This window comes from Mus musculus, chromosome 15 (assembly GCF_000001635.26).
Source record: "Mus musculus strain C57BL/6J chromosome 15, GRCm38.p6 C57BL/6J".
Classification (NCBI taxonomy): domain Eukaryota; kingdom Metazoa; phylum Chordata; class Mammalia; order Rodentia; family Muridae; genus Mus; species Mus musculus.
The window spans coordinates 9678590-9700455 of record NC_000081.6 but is presented as its reverse complement, the minus strand read 5'-3'; the positions used below and the strand labels follow the sequence as shown (position 1 = coordinate 9700455).

At 38.4% G+C, this 21866-nt stretch overlaps 1 protein-coding gene across 4 annotated transcripts in view; it reads left to right on the top strand.

Annotated features, from left to right (window-relative positions):
• Spef2 (sperm flagellar 2) overlaps window positions 1-21866 on the top strand; it is a 170676-nt gene that overhangs the window by 48413 nt on the left and 100397 nt on the right. For 2 of the 4 annotated variants that reach the window (NM_001305042.1, NM_177123.4), the window contains 5 exons: window positions 12476-12695; window positions 15493-15644; window positions 17788-17845; window positions 19322-19374; window positions 21043-21146. In NM_001305042.1, coding sequence (NP_001291971.1) covers window positions 12476-12695; window positions 15493-15644; window positions 17788-17845; window positions 19322-19374; window positions 21043-21146 — 587 coding nt within the window. Of the gene's footprint in view, window positions 1-12475; window positions 12696-15492; window positions 15645-17656; window positions 17846-19321; window positions 19375-21042; window positions 21147-21866 lie in introns of those variants that run through there. The other 2 variants (XM_017316668.1, XM_017316667.1) reach the window with 1 other exon arrangement.

Here is a 21866-nt window from a genome sequence, read left to right as displayed (position 1 = left end):
ACATAGTAAAGCACATGTCTTTGTTAGATATTGGAGCATCTTCTGGTATATGCCCAATAGTGGTATAGCTAGACCTTCAGATAGAAAAGTTTCCAATTTTTGGAGGAACCTCCAGAATGATTTCCAAAGTGGTTGTACGAGCTTGCAATTTCACTGAAAAAGGAGGAGTGTTCCTCTTTCTCCACATCCTTGCCAGCATCTGCTGTTGCCTGAGATTTTTATCTTGGCCATTCTGATTGGGGTAGACCTCAGGATCATTTTGATTATCATTTCCCTGATGACTAAGGATGTTGAACATTTCTTTAGGTGCTTCTTGGCCATTCAAAATTCATCATTTGAAAATTCTCTGTTTAACTCTGTACCCCATTTTTAATTGGGTTATTTGATTTTCTGAAGTCTAACTTCTTGAGATCTTTGTATATTTTGTATATTCGCCTTATATCATATGTAGGGTTGGTAAAGATCTTTTCCCAATCTGTAGGTTGCCATTTGGTCCTATTGACAATGTCCTTTGCCTTACAGAAGCTTTTAGGTTTCATGGGGTCCCATTTGTCAATTGTTGATCTTAGAGCCTGAGCTATTTGTGTTCTGTTCAGAAAAATTTCCCCTGTTTTGAAGGTTCTTTCCCACTTTCTCTTGTATTGTATTCAGTGTATCTGGTTTTATGTAGAGGTCTTTGATCCACTTGAACTTAAGCTTTTTACAAGGAGATACAAATGGATCAATTTGAATTCTTCTACAGTTGAGCCATTTCCATTTGTTGAAAGTGCTCTCTTTTTTCCACTGTATGGTTTTTGCTTCTTTGTCAAAGTTCAAGTGACCATAGGTATGTGGGTTTCATTTCTGCATCTTCAATTCTATTCCGTTGATCTACCTGTCTGTTTCTGTACCAATACCATGTTTTTGTTTGTTTGTTTGTTTGTTTGTTTGTTTGTTTTTGTCACAATTGCTCTGTAGTACAGCTTGAGATCAGGGATGGTGATTCATCCAGAGATTCCATAGTAGCAACTTAACATCATACTTGAAAGTTCTAGTACAGAAACAAGCAAACACACCAAAGAGGAGTAGAGGGCAGGAAATAGTCAAACTCAGGGTTGAAACCAACCAATTAGAAACAACTAGAATGATACAAAGAATCAACAAAACCAAAAGCTGGTTCTTTGGGAAAATCAACAAGCTAGATAAACCATTTTCCAAACTAACTAAAGGGCAAGGAGACAGTATCCAAATTAACAAAATCAGAAATGAAAAGGGAGATATAACAACTAAAACCGAGGAAATCCAAAAAAAAAAAAGTTGTCTGATGCTACTACAAAAGCCTATACTCAACAAAACTGAAAAATCTATATGAAATAGATGGCTTTCTAGACAAATACAACAAACCAAAGTTATATCAGGAACAGATAAGCTATCTAAACAATCCATAACCCATAAGGAAATAGAAGCAGTCATTAAATGTCTCCCAACCAAAAAAAAAAAAAAAAAAAAAAAAAAAAAAAAAAAAAAAAGCCAGGGCCAGATGTTTTTAATGCAGAATTCTATCAGATCTTCACAGAAGACCTAATACCAATACTTCTTAAACTATTTTGCAAAATAGAAACAGAAAGAACACTACCTAATTCATTCTATGAAGCCTCAGTTATGTTGATACCTAAATCATACAATGAGCCAACAAAGAGAAATTCAGACCAATATCCCTTATGAATATCAATGGCGAGAAAGCCTTTGACAATATACAACTCCCCTTCATGTTAAAAGTCTTGGAAAGATAAGGCATTCAAGGCCCATACCTAAATATAATAAAAGCAATATGCAGGAAACCAACAGCACCAACATCAAATTAAATGGGGAGAAACTGGAAGTAATCCCACTAAAGTCAGGGACAAGACAAGGTTGCCCACTCTCCGTACTTATTCAATGTAGTACTTGAAGTTCTAGCCAAAGCAAAAAAAAAAAAAAAAAAAAAAAGGGTTCAACTGGATACAAATTGAAAAGGATGAAGTCAAGATAAAACTATTTGTAGATATAATGGTACACATCAGAGATCCCAGAATTTCTAGCAGAGAACTCCTACAGCTGTCAACCAACTTCAACAAAGTGGCTATATATAAAATTAATTCAAACAAATCAATAGCTTTCTTCTACTCAAAGGATAAATGGGCTGAGAAAGAAATTAGGAAAACAACACCCTTCACAATAATCACAACTAACATAAAATATCTGGGCATAACTATAACCAAGCAAGTAAAAGATCTGTATTACAAGAACTTCAAGTCTCTGAAGAAAGAAATTGAAGAAGACCTCAGAAGTTGGAAAGATCTCCCATGCTCATGGATTACCAAAAGCAATCTACAGATTCAATGCAATCCCCATCAAAATTCCAACTCAATTCTTCAAAGAAATAGAAACTTCTCAACTTTATCTAGAATAACAAAAAACCCAGGATAGCAAAACCAATTCTCAACAATAAAAGAACCTTTGGGGGAATCACCATGCCTGACCCACAGCTTTGTTCTTTTACTTGCATGGTAAAATAGGTACCTGCAGATTGTTGGATACACTGACTTTTCTGTTATTGTTCTCTATTTTGAGGACTTTGTTCTTCTGAAGAACTTCTTCTAAATATTCCAACACATGGGAAAAATAAATATTACCACGCATAAAATATGTGTCTACAACAAATACAGGAGGGTACTATATCTTGGTTTAGATCATAGACTAGTTAGTTGCCCATATTTGTTACTGCTAAATTTGCTCAAGATTTCTATTTCTAGAAGTAAATGCAGATCTTCAAAAGTATTTGTGTTTTTGACATACTTGATTGATGTCTGTGCCTTTTTTCCCTAAAAAAAAAAAAAAAAACTGACAACATCCACATTTGAGCTCAGGTTTGTAAGAATGTATACTGTCCTAGGTAAACATCGATCCTCATGCTCTATTTGTAGAATGGCTACGTGCAAAGGAATAAATAAATAATGCAATAAATAAAATAAATAAGCCAATAAATAATGTTTCTAGACAATATTCATCTGCTAAGAGAAGACAGCATCATGACCAGTCATCCCCAGTAGGTAACAAAGGAAGTGGAAGAGGAACTTAAGAGCTACCTAGTAGATGTGGTAGCAGCTCAACCAGGGATTCTCCCAACCTTTCCAGCATAGGCATCGGTATGGGCACAGTACGGCTCCATGATTCCTCATCGTGTCTTTGTAACCTTCCCAAATCCCAAATGACACCCAGAGTCTGGTTCTTACTGGAAAAGTCCTCTTCTTCCTCATCTTCCTCCCCAGCAGTCTAATCTTACATATACACCTTACTAACAGTTCCTTATTGAGTAAGTTTAGTACAGTTTCTACATCCCTGGATTCTGCACCCACAGGGTCAGCTGATCACTTTAGATGAACCAACAAATAATGGTTTACATAAAGACCATTTTATCCTGTTGTTATTCCCTAAACAATACATTTTAATAACCCATTTCAGTGGAATTTACACAATAATAGATATTTTAAGTAATACAGCGATGATATAAAGGATATGGGGTGAATATGGGGTAAAGAATATGTTCATGAATGACACGCAAAACTTAATTTTTTTCCATAAGGAAAACCAGCTTCCCTTTTTATGATTTATAATCAGTCCCAAAATCAATACTCCCACTTATACAAAAGGGTGACTAGGCTAATATTTAATATTTGTGTTAATTTAATGAGATACTAGGTATGGTTTTCTGAAGATTCACACTTTTCTAACACTCTGTGTAGCTAGCTCCCTTGTGTACATCCACCATCAATTTGTAGTTAGATTTATCATTTGAAATAAAGTTATTTTCTATTGAGCACATCATCTTCCTTCAACTTCTTAGTAATGATTTTTCAATCATTTATAAATGTGTATGTGTGAACATATTGCTAAATATAAATTTTACAGTCCATTTAACGAATGCTACCTGTATGTTTGTTTCCTATGCTGACCATTTAGTACTCAATAGACAATTGATGTGTTCTTCCCTGGGGAGGGCCACATTTCCCATTCCCAGACTTCCCCTTAGTTGCCTACAGTTCTTTGTATGGATTGTGGCCTCATGGGATTTTCTCCTTCCAGTTTTGAGTGTTCATTGCTGTTATCCTTGTGTAGGTCACATTTCTGCAGTCAGGTTGGTGAGACTCTATGCATAGGTGTAATTTCTGACATTCCTAGGAGATACAATTTCAGAGTAAACTCTGTGATCCTCTGGCTCATACAATCTTTCAGACCTCTCTGTGCAATGTTTTCTGAGCCTTATTGTGGGAGTCTTTTGTGGATGTGTCCATTTGGACTGGGCTCCACAGCTGCATTTTGATTGGTTGTAGTTTTCTGTAATAGTCTCCATCTAATACAAGAAGTTGTTTCCTTTTTAACACATTAAGACTACACTTATCTGTGAGCATAAGGACAAATGTTTTAGGTTGTTGTTAGGTATTATTCTGTTTCAGTAAATTAGTGGTTGTAGTTTCTCCTCCAATAACCACAACTTTCCTAACACTGAGTAGTTAGCTAGGGTTCCAGTACCAGGCTTGGTTTCTCTCATGTTAAGTAGGTTTTTAAGTTCAATTAAAGAGCTGTTGGTTATCACCAAGGTATGTGTGCCATGACAGTACCCTTATGGTTATCCGAACATGCTGGTCATTGACATTGCTCATAAGTATCATAGTTGGGAAAACATTTGTTAGTTTTAGAAGCTTTTGTATGATATCTTCTAGTACCATGAAAACTTGTCCCCAGGGACAAGGATTTTGGATCATTTCCAGCTCAGGAGTCTCTGGGCCCCATTTATGAATTATGTGGTGCCTTCAGCAATAGTTCTTTACCATACACCTAAGGTGGACAACCAAGAGTGACAGAAGTAGGCTGGTGTTTGGAGAGTCTCTTGGACAGTACTGGCGAACAATTCAAAAGAAGGCTTCTCATGCATTGCGTTTTTGGTTTTTGGGTTTTTTTTTTAACATGGTCTTTGGTTCTTGAAGAGAGCACTGTCATCCCAGATGAGACAGATTCGTTATAAGTATGCCGGGGCCTAGCAAACACAGAAGTGGATGCTCACAGTCAGCTAATGGATGGATCACAGGGCTCCCAATGGAGGAGCTAGAGAAAGTACCCAAGGAGCTAAAGGGATCTTCAACCCTATAGGTGGAACAACATTATGAACTAACCAGTACCCCTGAGCTCTTGACTCTAGCTGCATATGTATCAAAAGATGGCCTAGTCGGCCATCACTGGAAAGAGAGGCCCATTGGACACGCAGACTTTGTGTGCCCCGGTACAGGGGAACGCCAGGGCCAAAGGGGGGGAGTGGGTGGGTAGGGGAGTGGGGGTGGGTGGGTAAGGGGGACTTTTGGTATAGCATTGGAAATGTAAATGAGCTAAATACCTAATAAAAAATGGAAAAAAAAAGTATGTATAGTTATATATGGAGTTATGTAGATTATAGAGTTATTGTTTTTGTTTTGTTTGATAAAAAGCTATGATATGATTATTTGTGGCTTTTTCAGGTGCTCATAATGTTATTTTACCACCTTCTCCTATATTTACATTTTCTAAGAGCCCTTTCCTTCATTTCCCCTGTTAGATTACTGGTAGTCTGTTATTCTGTGTTATCATCTTCCCCATCTCCCTTTTCTATACTCACCTCCCTTCCTAAGGAATTCCTCTTCCCACATTTCTGTGGTCAGATCACTTGTATTCTGAGAATCCCCCCATTTATTGGTCCCCAACTTTCCTATCCTAGCAGTTGCCCTGCTTTCTGTAGTTACTTCAGGTTACACACTCACATCTAAAGGTTGGGAGGTAGGACCTGCACTAAGAGAGAGCATACAACATTTATCTTTCTGGGTCTGAGTTATTTTACTCAATATGATCCTTTCTAGTTCCATCCATTTATATGAAATATTTGTGATTTCTTTACAGCTGGATAGTATATATTACTGTATTTCCCTTATCCATTTGTCAGTTGTCGGACTTTTAGATTGTTTCCATCTCCTAGCTATTGTGTCTAGACCAGCAATGAATTAGCCAAGCAAGTATCTGTGGAGTAGGGTGTTAGAGTCCTTTGAGCATATCCCGAGGACTGGTGTCACCTGGTCATATACTAGATTTAGTTTTAACTGAGAATTCTCCATACCAGTTTCCACAGTGGTTGTGTCAGTATGCACTCCCACCAACAGTAAGCAGGCCCTTCGTCATTCTCTTGTAGCAGTTCATGCTATTTGTTCACTTGATCTCCTGGGGTGAGATACAATCTCCAAGTTGATTTGATTTACATTCCCCAACTTCTAAAGATGGTGAACCCTTTAGAGGTATTTCTTGCCCCCTCACCCCCACTGCTTTTTTTTTTTTTTTTTTTTTGAGTACTCTACATTCTGGTGTCAGGCCAATTTTTTGGAAGGATTTTTTTAAGTCTTTGTTTTTTGAGTTCTTCATATATTTTGGATATTAGTCCTCTGTCAGATGTATAGCTGGGAAATATTCTTTCCCATTCTTTGTTCTCGCTCTTGCCCCAGCTGATATTTTTGCCTTAGCTGCAGGGAAGTGCTTTCATTTCATGTAGTACCATTTGTCACTTGTCAGCCTGGATTTTTGAGCAGATGGAGTCCTATTTAGGATGTCTTTTCCCACACCTAAGTCATGTGTGGTACTTGCCATAGTTTGTTCTAGCAGTTTTAGTGTTTCAGGTTTAGGCCTTTGATCCATCTGAAGTTACTTTTTATGCAAGGCAATAGATGCAAGTCAAATGTCATTCTTCTGCATGTAGAAATTTTATTTTTCCAACAGCATTTGTTGAACATGCTTTCTGGTTTCCAGCATACATTTTTGACATCTTGATCAAATACCAAATGACTGAAGTCACATGTGTTCATGTATGAGTCTTTAATCTTATCCCATTGTGCTACATGTTCAGTTTTGTGTCAATGCCATGTTGTTTTTATTACTATGACTCATAATCCCTCCAGAATTGTTCTTTCTGCTCAAAATTGTTTTTGCTATCTTGACTCTTTTGTAGTCCTATAATAATTTTATGTTACATTTTGGTTTTCTGGGAGTAAGGTAAGTATTTTGATTGGGATTGAAGTAGGATATTTTGCTTTTAGTAAGATATTTCCACGATGTTAACTCTACTGACCCATGCTTATCAAATAACTTTACACTTTCTAGAATCTTTATTTCTTTCTGCAGAGGTTTGAATTTTTATTATATATTTCCTTTATTAGCTTTGTTAGATTCACTTCTAGATATTTTATTCTCTTTTAGGCTATTGTGAATGAAATTATGTTCATCTTCCAAGGCCTAGATTCCATTTTTCCATCTATATATAAACTATGTGTCACTGAAAAAGTGTTAATATGGAACATATATTTCAGTTTTAGTTTTAAGGAGTTTCAAGAAATAACAATAATAAATTCAAAAATAATGTTTTCATTTTGTCGGTCACAATTATTACACAAGAAAATAAATAATCTGTTGCAAAAGCATGTTACCTCAACAGAAGAAGCCTTCAGTAACCATGGGCACATTACAGTCAAGGAGGAAATCAATTTCTTGCTCCTGAAGTATGAACCTCAGCCCACGAAGTAGATGCTATTTGTAAATGCTAATGATAACTCATAAATGCCCAAGAATTTTAAAACACCAGCCAACAGAAAGTTAAAGGTTCTGGCTGACTGAAAATGGCTAGAAAGTGAAGTCCAGGTGAATCATTTTAAATTCCACAATAAAATGCAAGGAGGAGGCACATGAACACGTTGAATCCAGGATGGATAGCTAAGTGGTAGATTTACATAATCAGAATAGTATGTGCACAGTCTGGGCCCAGAGAGTCAGATTCTGGAAGATTGACGTAGGCCAATTAATAAAAACTACACCAGTGAGCTAATGTCTTTTCACCAAGAGAAGCCATTATTTACTCTGTTGAAGTTTTATAATCTCTGTTTTTGAGGAGACATGAATTGACAGGAAGAGATGGCTCTTGATTTCTGCACATACAATTCAAAAATACTTATTCCATTTATGTTGACATTTAAAAATACTGACCATCGGGTAAAGATACCTTAGGTAATCACTGTGTTTGATAACTTACATAATTAAAATGTAATGATGTAGAACACACCCACACCCTGTTAAAACAACGGTTTGGATCACGTGATAACTTACCTACTCTGACCACAACAGGCATCAGCATCTTGAGATCTATAGCCCAGTGTACTCATTTATAATGATGTCTGAGGGTATAAATTATATATCTAATGACATAATTATTTTAATCATATATGCATAAACAACAAATGTAAAAATATGCTAAAATATTGTGGTTCTTCCTTAGGTCTTTAGGTCACTTGCACTTCAAGTTTTGGCTTTAGTCAAAATTTTCCCCTTTCAGTTTTTCTGATCTCCTTCCCACTCATTGTGTCCTTGTTCTGCTTTCCTTGGCCTTTGTAAGAAGCTGTCCTTTTCCTGTGGTCCTGTCAAGGATGCTTCCCCCAGTCACTGCCTGCTTATCTCCTTAGGCCAGAGTGCAGTTCCTTTCCCAGTCAGAACATTCTGTTCTCTTCATAGGTAATGTTCTATTCCATTGTGTTTGGCCATAATCTGTAACTAACTCTATGATGCAGAAGGGCTTTGTCCTGACTCCAGTGTGAGGAAGCATATTTTTCTACTGAAGCAAAGCTGATGGTTGTTTGTGTTTATAGATGCATGGTACTGTTAAATGCCTAGAGCAGTACCCCTGAGCTCCTTAAATGTTTGTTCTTAGTGGTCACATTGCCTTGTACACATTTACTTGTTCTTCACAACATCTTTTTGTAGGCAACTAATAGTATTTTATACGATTTTTATTAATTAATTATTTTGTTTATTTATATCCCAATTGTTGCCCCCGTCCTGGTGTTACCTTCGCAGAGTTCTTCTCCCCCTCCCGCTTTCCCTTCACCCCTAAGAGAGCTCACTTCACTGGTACCTCCCAACCCCAGGGCATCATATCTCTACAGGATTAGTCGCATCCTCTCCCACTGAGAAGAGACAAGGCAGTCCTCTGCTACACATATCACAGCAATTTTATAAAGATTAAATTGTGCTTCAAGGTAGAGGATTGACAAAGATACAGGACAAGTGAAAAGCGGAATCATTATGGGAACCCAAGATTTCAAATTTACATGTGATGCTGTTTCCTTTAGTGAAGAATTGAAAGACGGCAAAGCTCAAAAATGATCAGAACCTTGGCACCTATAACGTCAACTTGCAATTCAAGGCTTTGTTCCTGGTTTTTATATTTGGGTACTTGATGATTGGTCAAATGATTTACCCCAAATAATTATCATTTCTCTATTCGTAAGAACACGTCCAGTGACTGAAAGCAGAAGCAAGCAATCATTCGAGCTGCAAAATATGCACAGTCAGCAGTGCAGACAATCATGCACAGGACTAACAACAACAAAGCTATTAAATTAAGACAAAATTATTCTTTTTACTTCTTTGTGTATGTTGCTGGGAATTGAATTTAGGACCTCACACATATTAGTCAAATACTCTGTTTTTTGAGCTATATTTCCAGTCCTAAAAGAAAATACTTTTAAAAGTAAAATGTTATCTATGTAGAAATGAAAGAAGAAAATTTTAATTTTAATTATAGATTTGTTTCTTTAAATTTTTAGAGAAAATCCTAAGGAATACTTAGCATCAGAGATAAGTTTTGTTCATTTCAAGGGTTTTGTTTTCTCCAGTGTTGCCATATGAGGAATTCTGGCACCAGACTTAGAGCCTGTCCCTTAGCACTTATCAAACATGACAATTCGTTTTCTTATCAGACATGGTCTACCAAAAGTATTGTTAAAAGGAGAGTTGAGAACATAGAAAATGTTTATTCATGACATAAAGTTTTAGAAATATTGCCAAATGGCCTAAGTAGGATAAAGCAATAAATGGTCAATACAGAATTTCTTATTTAAAAATGCTAAGAAAGTGTTTAGAGGAATGGTGAAATTGGGAAGAGTTCTCCCTGAAGACCCAGTTATACCACTCTTTAGCTATACCCAAAAGATGTTCCACCATACGACAAGGACACATGCTCCACTATGTTCATAGCAGCCTTATTTGTAATAGCCAGAAGCTGGAAACAACCCAGATGTTCCTCAGTCGAGTGGAAACAGAAAATTTTATTCAATTACACAGTGGAACACTATTTAGCTATTAAAAACAAGGACATCACCACCAACCACAGAGTACACATGAGGAACCCATGACTACAGCTGGATATGTAGCAGAGGATGGCCTTATTTGACATCAATGGGAGGGGAGGCCCTTGGTCCTGTGGAGGCTTGATGACCCAGCATAGGGGAAGGCTATGGTGAGGCTGAGGCTGGAGTGAGTGGGCAGGTGGGGTAGCATCCTCATAGAGGTAGGGGGTGCAGGAGGGGATAGAGGTTTGTGAAGGGAAACTGGGAAGGGGATAACATTTGAAATGTAAATGAATAAAATAACCAAAAAATATGAAAAAAGGGGACATTATGAGTTTTGCAGGCAAATGAATGGAGCTAGAAAATATCATCCTGGCTGAGGTAACCCAGACACAAAAGGACATGCATTGCATGTACTCACTAATAAGTGTATACTAGCCAAAAAGTACAGAATACTCACGATACAACTCGCAGAGTCTATCTAAAAAGCTTAACAAGAAGGACAGGCCAAGTGTGGGATAGAAAATAACCATGGAAGACAGAAGGAGGGAGTAAGGGACCTTAACAAGAGATGGGAGGGGAGGGGGAAGAGGGACAAGATCAGGTATCGGGGGAGACAGGAAAGAAGCCCAGAGGGTCAAGAGAATGAAGGGAAATAGGCAGCAGTGGGGTGGGGGTGGGGGGCACTTCTAGAAAGTCCCAGAGACCTGGATATAGGTGATCCCAGACTCAATGGGGATGACCTTAGCCAAAATGCCCAACAGTGGGGAGATGGAACCTGAAGAGACCATCTTCAATAGATAGACATGTCTCCTAGTTGAGGCATGGGACCACCCATACATCTTCAAAATTCTTGACTCAGAATTGTTCCTGTCTAAAGGAAATGCAGGGACAAAATGGAGCAGAGACTGAAGGAAAGGCCATCCAGTGACCAGCCTAACTTGGGATCCATCCCATGCACAGACACAAAACCCTGACACAATCACTGATGCCATGTTGTGCTTGCAGACAGGAGCCTAGCATGGCTGTCGTCTGAGAGGCTCTACCAGCAGCAGACTGAGACAGATATAGATACTCACAGCCAACCTCTGACTGAGATTGGGAACCCCTATGGAAGAGTTAGGGAGAGGACTGAAAGAACTGAGGGGGGTGGCAACCCCATAGGAAGAACAGTATCAACTAATCCAAACCCCTCAGAGCTCACAGAGCCTAAGCCACCAACCAAAGAGCATGCATGGGTTGGTCCTTGGCCCCTGACACATTTGTAGCAGAGGACTGTTTTGTCTGTTTTCTGTGCCTCGTCCTGTGGAAATTTGATGCCTCGGGGGGGGGGGGGGGGATGCTGAAAGCTCGGAAAGGTGTGGGTGGGTGGGTGAGGGAGCAAGCTCTCAGAAGCAAAGGGGAGGGGAGATTGGGGTATAGAACTCAGGGCAGGGAGGACCAAGAGAGGGGGGAGACAACATTTGGAATATAAAGAAATAAAGTAATTTAATTAAATAAAAACAAAATAAAATTTATCTACTAAGCCATTTCTGGCTCCTTTAACTTTAATTTCAAGTTTTATTATACATTTTAATTAATAATATTCAAGCTAGCTTCAAGTATGATGCCAATGTCCTTCCATTGAATAATGACATAGACAAATCTTCTTTACTTTTGTGCAACACCATTAGCAAGTTGACTTCCACAACTCATGTTCCAGAGATTTATTAATAAATATTAGCTCATAGATTTACTTTTTTTAATTTCTATTGTCTATAATTTACTCTATTTTAGTCTTGTGCAATTATTTTATAATTACCTTCATTCTTATTTTAATATTAAATTTATGTATCTTCTGTGTTAATTTCAAGAAAGGTGTTTTAAATTAACTTAAATGTCATAATATAAATTAGATTAACTTTTCAGTTATTTCAAAATACCTACTTCTAAATCTAATCTTTTAAACATTCTCTAATATTTTGTGTAGGAATTCCATTTACTGTTCTATAATATGAAGGTAGTATTGTTGTTTTTGATTTTTTACAATATAGTTACTTACCATCCTAGTTACATTCTGTTTGCTGCAACCTGTATTCACCTCTTTTGTACTTTTATTGAAAATGAATATAAGAGCTCTCAACCACATTTCCCTACAACCCCTCCACTCCTGACATCTCCTCGGACAGCCTCTTGTTTAGTGTTTAATTGTTGTTTATGCTTCAGTCCTGCCTTTTCAAAGACATTTTTGTTTTGTTTTGTTTTGTTTTGTTTGGCTGTTATTTTTGCAGAACATGGTTGGAGAGTGGGCCTTACCAGAGGACATGGTTAATAGTTCACCACCCTCCAACAATAGCATTTTGGGTCACGTGCTTCTGAGATTAATTGAAAAAGCTGATCCATCTGCAAGTAATGCTGAAGCCACTGAATTACCTTCACTTGCGGTCAAGGGTTGTATACTGGGGAAGACACTCAGTGGAAAAACTACTGTTCTAAAGTCTCTACAAAATGGTAAGTTGCCTCTAGTTCTCTTTTCCTTATTAGACTCTATGTAAGTTGCCTCTATTTCTCTTAGACTATTCATTCTGACCACAGCTGCAAATGTCTAGCTCCATAAAAGTCAAACTAGAGGCTTTATTTAGAGAATATCTCATCAAATTTTTATGGTAGTAGAACCATGTGACTGAGCTTCCAAATGCAGGATGGAGGAACTGGGATGCGTTCAGTCTTGTCAAAATTGTGATAAATAATAGAAACAAGACTCGGGTGATATAGTGCATCATCTAACTTATATAAAGTATCTCAAAAGAGACAAATCTATGCAGATAGAAAATGATTCATGTTTTCTGATACCATGGATAGAGGATAGGTATTCCCCTGTAATAAGTGAGGATTTACTTTTCTTTAATTAGATAATTTCTTTCTTTACATTTCAAATATTTTCTATCACCTTTCCTGGTTTCCCCCCTGGAAACTCCCTATCCCATTCCCCCTCCTGCTGCTTTCATGAGGCTCTGCCAGAGCTTGACAAGTACAGAGGTAAATGCTCAGAGCCATCCAGTCACCCACCCAGTCCTACTTTCCTGTCGTGGCATTCCCCTACACTGGGCATCGAGCCTTCACAGGACTAAGGGCCTCTCCGTCCCACTGATGGCCGACAAGGCCATCTCTGCTACATATGTCCCTGGAGCCATGGGTCCTTCCATGTGTATGTTTTGGTTAGTGGTTTAGTCACTGGAAGCTCTGGAAGTACTGGTTGGTTGCTATTGTTGTTCTTCCTATGGGACTGCAAACCTCTTCAGCTCCATCAGTCTTTGTTCTATCTCCTCCATGGAGACTCCATGCTCAGTCCAATGGATGGCTGTGAGCATTTACCTCTGTACTTGTCAAGCTCTGGCAGAGCCTCTGAGGAGGCAGATTTCAGACTCCTGTCAGAAAGCACTTCTTGGCATCCATGATAGCTTCCAGGTTTGGTGACTGTATAAGGGATGAATCTTCTCATGGGGCAGTCTCTGGGTGGCCTTTCCTTCAGTCTCTACTTCTTACTTTGTCTCCATATTTCCTCCTGTGAGTATTTTGTTCCTCCTCTTAAGAAGGACCAAAGCATCTACACTTTGGTCTTCCTTCTTCTTGAGCTCATGTGGTCTGTGAAATGTATTTTGGGTATTTTGAGCTTTTGGCCTAATATCCACTTATAGGTGAGCACATATCATGTGTTCTTTTATGACTGGGTTACCTCACTCAGCATAATATTTTCTAGTTCCAACCATTTACTTAAGAATTTCATGAAGTCATTGTTTTAAATAGCTAAGTAGTACTCCATTGTGTAAATGCACCACATTTTCTGTAAATGACCAAAAGCAGTCTACAGTTTCAATGCAATCCCCATCAAAATTCCAAATCAATTCTTAATAGAGTTAGAAAGAGCAATTTGCAAATGCATTTGGAATAACAAAAATCCCAAGATAGAGAACACTATTCTCAATAATAAAAGAACTTCTGAGGAAAAACCATTCCTGACCTCAAGCTGTATTGCAGAGCAATAGTGATTAAAAACTGCATGGTATTGGTGCAGAGACAGGCAGGTAGATTAATGGAATAGAATTGAAGACCCAGAAATGGACCCACATACCTATAGTCACATGATCTTTGACAAAGGAGCTAAAACCACCCAGTGGAAAAAAGACAGCATTTTCAACCAACGGTGCTGGCACAACTGGCGGTTATCATTTAGAAGAATGCAAATCAATCCTTTCCTATCTCCTTGGACAAAGCTCAAGTCCAAGTGAATCAAGGACCTCTACATAAAACCAGAGACACTGAAACTAATATAAGAGAAAGTAGGGAAGAGCTTCGAACACACGGGCACAGGGGAAACTTTACTGAACAGAACACCTATGGTGTATCCTCTACAATCAAGAATCGACAAATGGACCTCATAAAATTGCAAAGCTTCTGTAAGGCAAAGGACACTGTAAATAAGGACATAACAGCAACCAACAGATTGGGAAAAAGTCTTTACCAACTTTACATCTGTTAGAGGGCTAATATCCAATATATTCAAAGAACTCAAAAAGTTAGACTCCAGAGAACCAAATAACTCTATTAAAAATGGGGTACAAAGTTAAGAAAGGATTCCCAACTGAGGAATATCGAATGGCCAAAAAGCACCTAAAGAAATTTTAGCATTCAGGGAAATGAAAAGAAAAACAAACCTGAGATTCCACCTCACACCAGTCAGAATGGCTAAGATCAAAATCTCAGGTGACAGCAGATGCTGATGAGGATGTGGAGAAAGAGGAACACTCCTCCATTGTTGGTGGGATTGCAAGCTGGTACAACCACTCTGGAATTCAGTCTGGCAGTTCCTCAGAAAATTGGACATAGTATTACCTGAGGGGCCAACTACACTATTCCTTGGCATATACCCAGAAGATGCTCTAACATGTAATAAGGACACATGGTTCAATATGTTCATAGCAGCCTTATTTACAATAACCAGAAGTTGGAAAGAACCCAGATATCTTTCAACAGAGGATTTACTTTTGAGACAATGCAACATTCCTGGAAGAGGGTAATCATGATGGTCACTTGGCTTAGTTGATTTCTCAGTGTCACTGAGCTGTACCCTTTAAACTAGATAAATTAATTTATTGCATGTAATGTGCATTTTATTACAAGGAAACGTAGCTTAATCCAAGAGGAAACCCTATGGCGAGCAGTGTTACAGGGTTAAAGGAGAACATAGACACAATGGTATCAATTCCTGAGAGGCCCAGATACTTACAAGTTGTCTTTTGTACTTTAGACTTTCCTGTTCATGTGCTTTCTATTGATACTCTTGTCCAAGAGGCTATCCAGGCGTTTCATGAAAGACAAAAAAGCGGTAAGACACCACCAACTCAGGAAGATGATAAAAGAGATCCTGTAGTGAACCAGGAAAAAGTGAGCAAAACTCAGGCAAGTACGACTTCAGTTTTCTGCAGCTGGTACACTACAGCTATGGATCAGGATAGATACTAAAGTTCATCCAGTAAAGATCCACAGAGTGAGGAGTTGAGGTTCTGGAGACCAAGAGACAAAAGAGAGTGTACGCTCCTCTTAACCCTACCCCATAAATTGATTTTCCTGGGTGAACTATCCAGAGTTGTGAGCCTATTTTGACTTCTGTGGCCATAAAATGAAGACATTCCTCAGAGGCAGGAGCTGTTTGGTGAATGGGGTTGGTAGAGGATTGATGTGTGTGTGTGTGTGTGTGTGTGTGTGTGTGTGTGTGTGTGTGTGTGAGAGAGAGAGAGAGAGAGAGAGAGAGAGAGAGAGAGAGTGTGTTATTAGGAGATTAGGAGACAATAAGTTCACTAATTCCTAGACTGACATTCCACCGCTAAGTGTCAGGAAGTGGAGAACAACGGGATTCCAAATATGTGGTTAGAGACTACAGATGGACTAGGCAGGTGCTGTACCCCCACAGGGTTAAGGGTAGAAGAGGACACATTTCTTGGTCTCCAGGCTCACAGTATGAAGCTGCTTGAATGATTTCAAGGAACCATATGAAAACAGCTAGGTGGATCAATTTAGTCCTCAGACAGAGTATACCAACTGATAATACTTCTTAACTGTGCTAGAGGTCAGGAGGTGCACTCAAAGTGGTTTAAATTGATCACATTTTCATTCTTTAACATCCACAATTGCAATTTATTCGATTATTTCATAATTATTTCATAAAGATATAGTACTACAGGCTGGGGGTGGGAGAAGAATATTATGTGACTTTAAGAACCCCTGTGTGGTTCACCTCTTTTGTTTTCTAACGACAGTAGTAGAAACCATACATATGGATCAGTTTCCTCAAGGCCAGAAGGCTTGTAGAAGCCTTCTTGTTATTAAACCCCACATTTGAAGCTCACTTCTCTTTCTCTTACCTCACATTATCTCTGTAATGAATCAATTAACAGAGGGTTTACTCTAAATGATTTCCATTCACAGGAAAAATACTATAATCACAAGTTATGGAAATTTGTTTCATAATGTGGTTCTTTCTTCTTTCACATCATGGCAAGGTTTTACTTTGGTCGAGAGGGTAATAGATAATGCACATTTCCCTCTTATCTATCTGTGGACACGACTGACAGCTTTAGAACTAGTCTTTTAAGATATTTTCTATAAACTGTGAATTTCCCGTTTTTTTCTTTTTATTTCCAAAATAGAGGTTTCTATACTTTGCATACATTGAAAGCTGTTTGAAAGATTATGCCACACGTAACTGTGTGTCTCTATAAATTCCATACTCACCAAATTGTACTTGCTTCTGGAAATCATTAAAGATAGAAATTTCAAACTTTGTCTCTGTACCTCCTTCCAAGGGTGTTTTGTTCCCACTTCTAAGGAGGCATAGTGAACACCCTTGAAAGGAGGTACAGAGACAAAGTTTGGAGCTGAGATAAAAAGATGGACCATGTAGAGACTGCCATATCCAGGGATTCATCCCATAATCAGCTTCCAAATGCTGACACCATTGCATGCACTAGCAAGATTATGCTGAAAGGACCCTGATATAGCTGTCTCTTGTCAGAGTATGCCTGGGCCTAGCAAACATAGAAGTGGATGCTCACAGTCGGCTATTGGATGGATCACATGGCCCCCAATGAAGGAGCTAGAGAAAGTACCCAAGAAGCTAAAGGGATCTGCAACCCTATAGGTGGAACAACATTATGAACTAACCAGTACCCCGGAGCTCTTGACTCTAGCTGCATATGTATCAAAAGATGGCCTAGGCGGCCATCACTGGAAAGAGAGGCCCATTGGACACGCAAACTTTATATGCCCCAGTACAGGGGAACGCCAGGGCCAAAAAAAAGGGGAGTGGGTGGGTAGGGGAGTGGGGGTGGGTGGCTATGGGGGACTTTTGGTATAGCATTGGAAATGTAAATGAGCTAAATACCTAATTAAAAATGGGAAAAAAAGATAGAAATTTCAACCCAGTTTAATATTGTTAATGTAGATAAAGTAGCTTGCTCTCAAACACTAACTTATGGAAATGTAATGAAAGAATGATAATATTAAACCCATTTGCTTGTTTACTTGCTTGTCTGTTTTACCATAGGATAAAAATGTGTTAGCAGTTAGTCCAGTTCCAGGGGACAGAACATCCCAAAAAGAAGGTAAAAGTATATAGCCAGTAAGCAACGTGTCAAAACGAGTCACCCATCATTTATACTGCAACATGGTTACAATACAGAGTATGTATGAAATGAAAAGAGTGTATGTATGCATGAAAAGAGTGCATATGTGTTCATCAAACATGATTTCAGGGGAAGCAATGGTAACATTGGAGATTTGAATACTTACCTGTGTGGTTATTGACATACCACAAGGTAGTCATTCCTGACACTTGAGACTTGAGGATAAAGGTGAAATTACAGTAAGTATTTTCACCCTCTCCCTTGAAGTAATTGTTTAAAGTTTACCTTTATGAAAGCAAGCAGGACACAACATATTCACTCATTGCTTTCTTGATTTTGTTTTGTTTTCATTGGTTGGTTTGTTTTGGTATATTGCTTTTCCCTTTCTCTCTATAAGTATGTGAGAGAGAGAGAGTAGTATCAGAGGTCTATATATAGAGAAAAGCATCCGAGTATGTTTTCCTCCACCCAGCAGGGCAGTGGTTCCCAAGTTATTAAATTGTTCCGACTCTTAGTTATTGACAAGAGCAGTAGAGCTGAGCTTCCTAACATTAACCCACTGTAAGGTCTCTGCTTGGAGTCCTGGCTAGTTCCTGCTGATTGATTATTTGTAGAATCGCTGAAGAGAAACATTTTTACTATTAAATGGCATTTTTGCGTGTGTTGGTGAAGCTTTTGCATGTTTCAATTTGTTCACACTCTGCTCTAAAGCTCAGTCTTCTGTCTGGTCACCGCTATCCTTGTCACCCTAGAATCACGCACAGATTTGCAATAACCGTATAACTCTTCCATGGTGGCTTCTCTCTCTTTTGAAAGTCATGCTCTGCTTATTTTTCTAGTTATTTTGTGTCTTTTTGTTTGTTTGTTTTGTTTTGTTTTGTTTTTTTTGAGACAGGGTTTTTCTGTGTAGCCCTGGCTGTCCTGGAACTCACTCTGTAGACCAGGCTGGCCTCGAACTCAGAAATCCACCTGCCTCTGCCTCCTGAGTGCTGGGATTAAAGGCGTCCACCACCACGCCCGGCAGTTATTTTGTATCTTAATACATGAGTTTAGTTATTTAATTATTACTATCTTTTCATTATAAATATAGTCTGAAAACATTTGTCCATAGAACTAAACTAAGAGCCCATTCTTATTTCTAAATATTTCCAAAGTGTTTATTATCTATTAACTTCATAATTCCAGGAACAATATAAATGTAGTGAATTAACATTTTGATGTTTTTTGAGAAAGTTGGATGTGTTACCAAAGAGGGAACTGGAACACCATGAACTGGAAGTAGAAGTCACCATGCTGCAATGTTTGTATTATATTCTTGCTAAGTGTATCAGACATGGCTGAGTGTCATACCCTTATTCCCCAGCTAGAGAGGGCCACACACTGACATGCAGCGCTAGCAATTCACATGTAGTTGTGAGTGCTGGGACTCTGACCTTACTACTTTCCTGTTACCAGGTGTCAAGATTAATGAATTTGAACAGTTCAGATCAAGTGATAGCTTTTTATCAGTAAGTATTATAACCTAATTTTGTCTACGCATATATTAAAATGTGTCCTAATTTGTATTTTTTCAATATGTATTCAGATGTTACAAACTAAACAATGATCTTCTATTTGATTCTCAGTTATGCTTGATAAGAGAGTGATTACAAAAGTTTCCATCATATTGTTTATGTTCTTAATATATTTCCGTCTAAAACAGTAGAAATCACTATGCCATTTTACTAGTTTAGAAAGGTATAATATGATTTTTTAATTCACTTGATATTATTTCTAAAGCAATCTAATACTTTCACAAACAGTACTGGTTAAATATAGAGGGAAGTAATGACAGAATTAATCATGTGTGCTTCGTTTACTTTTTATTATAATTGATTTATTTTACAATGAATATCATCATCCCAAACAAGTTATTCATTCAGCTTTTAAAACTCACTAAATATAAAGACATGTTGGACTCGCAACCAACAATGTGCGTGCTGGATGAGTTATTTAGAGAGAAGTGAGTTGAGAAAAGCAGTAAGTAGAGGGTTAGAACTTTTATTCTATTCATTTGAAATATGAATTAGCAGAAAGGTTAGCTTTGTTTATGCAGCCACATTTGCGGTTTGGTGAAAGCCCCTCATCTATACTCGGATCAGTTTGGAAGCACGTGCTTTTCCTACACGCCGCATTATGTAGACATGTCAACAGCCCAACTGGTGGACTTCTCTGCTCTGATCAAGTCCACATTCTTATAAACATGGGCAGGCAATTGGCCATAAATACTAACAGATAAATTGAAAAACATGGAAAAAGATAATCAGGTTCAGGAAAATTGAAAAGTAGAGTAAAAGCAGTATTTTCTGTAGAGAAAGGGGTATTCTGATATTAAATTAAGGTAGCCCTTCTGGCGAAACACAGGACTTAAGCAAACTGAGAGGTAAGAGAATTCACTAACATGATTTAGGAAGCCTCTCCCGAAACATGAACAGGTACTTAGTCATAGGGTGGGACTATATAAACCCAAAGTATTTAACAAAGGCTAAGATCAGAGATATGATGAAAGAAAGAAGTCTGTTCTGTCAGAGCCTAAGAAGAAATTATAACATTTGTCAGAAGAGTATGCTGCGGTTCTCTGCTTGGGTTGAATAGTTTTGAGTAGATATAGAATCTCATTTGCTATAAAGTGACTGAGTGAAGATCAGGCTCTGGGGAAGGAAGCCCACATTCAGTGATATCACACTACTTGTGCAGAATCAACCCCCTGCAGAAGTCATAGTTATTAATTCTGGACAAAACAATAAAAGCTAATCACTAGCGTGAACTTGTGAGAAAGAAAGGCTAAGAATCAAGGAAGAAGAATAGAGCTGGAAGTTTGGAGTCTGATCACCAAATGATGTCCAAGAGCTGTATGAGTATGTGTGTTCTCAGAGGTCAATCTCTCATAGATATGAGTGATTGGACCTGGATCATTCTCATTGCAAGTGTTAGAAAGAAAGTTGGGGAATTTGGGGTGTTGGAGCTGCAGAAAATTGATACAGACCCTTGAATGTGTCCCTGACTCCAGAAGTGGGGTAAGTCCTCAGTATTTTCATTAGCTAGCATGACCACATGTTGTTTTAACTCTAAGCACCCTGAATGGAATATTTCTTTTCAATCAGCTCCCTCCTAACATTCTTCATTTCTTTTCACAGCTTAGCATGCGAGCTCAACTTGGTGCAAAGTCAGAGTTGATGCTTAGAAGAGGAAAGAGCATTCCAGACATACTTCTGGTCAGCATCCTGGTAAATGCTATAAAGTATGTATTGCAGTTTCTTTTCTCGTACCTATTTAATATATTCTTTTTTTTTTTTCCTGCATGGATAAGTGTATGCCTGCATGGTTGTGAGAGTGTGCATGTAATTGTGAGAGTGTGCACGGAATTGTGAGAGTAGCTACAGAGGCCTAAGTTTGGCATCTGGAATTGTCTCATCTTTTTTCCTTATCATTTGAGTCAGAGTCTCTCGGGAAAACCCTGCTGAACATACGAGCTAGTCTTCCAGCCAACTCACTTGGGGCATCTCATCTCTAACCTCTACGGATAGAATTACAGTTGGGTCCCATACCCCGTCACTATTTACATGAGTCCTGGGAGTCAGAACTTCATTTCACATGCTTGGGTAGCAAGCACTTTAATTACTGAGCCATCTCCCTCTCCCATTTCATGTATTATTTACAAAAAGATATGTGAAGAATAACGTAGAAATGAAATATCCAAATATATCTACCAATTCCTAAGTAAGATAGAGGGAGAGTACATAGATTTGCAGGCCTCTACTTCACTTCTCTCTGATTAGTCTTGACTTCTACCTGATGGAAACGAGGGCCAGCTTCTACTGCTTTTGGAGAACTGGACAATTACCCCAAACCAAGGATATATGGTGTAAGAAAGGACATCCTACCTGACTGCACATAGACTTCTGCACTTGCTTGTGCTGTGATTCACAGAGAGGGCAGGAATGGAGTCCAGGAATCCCAG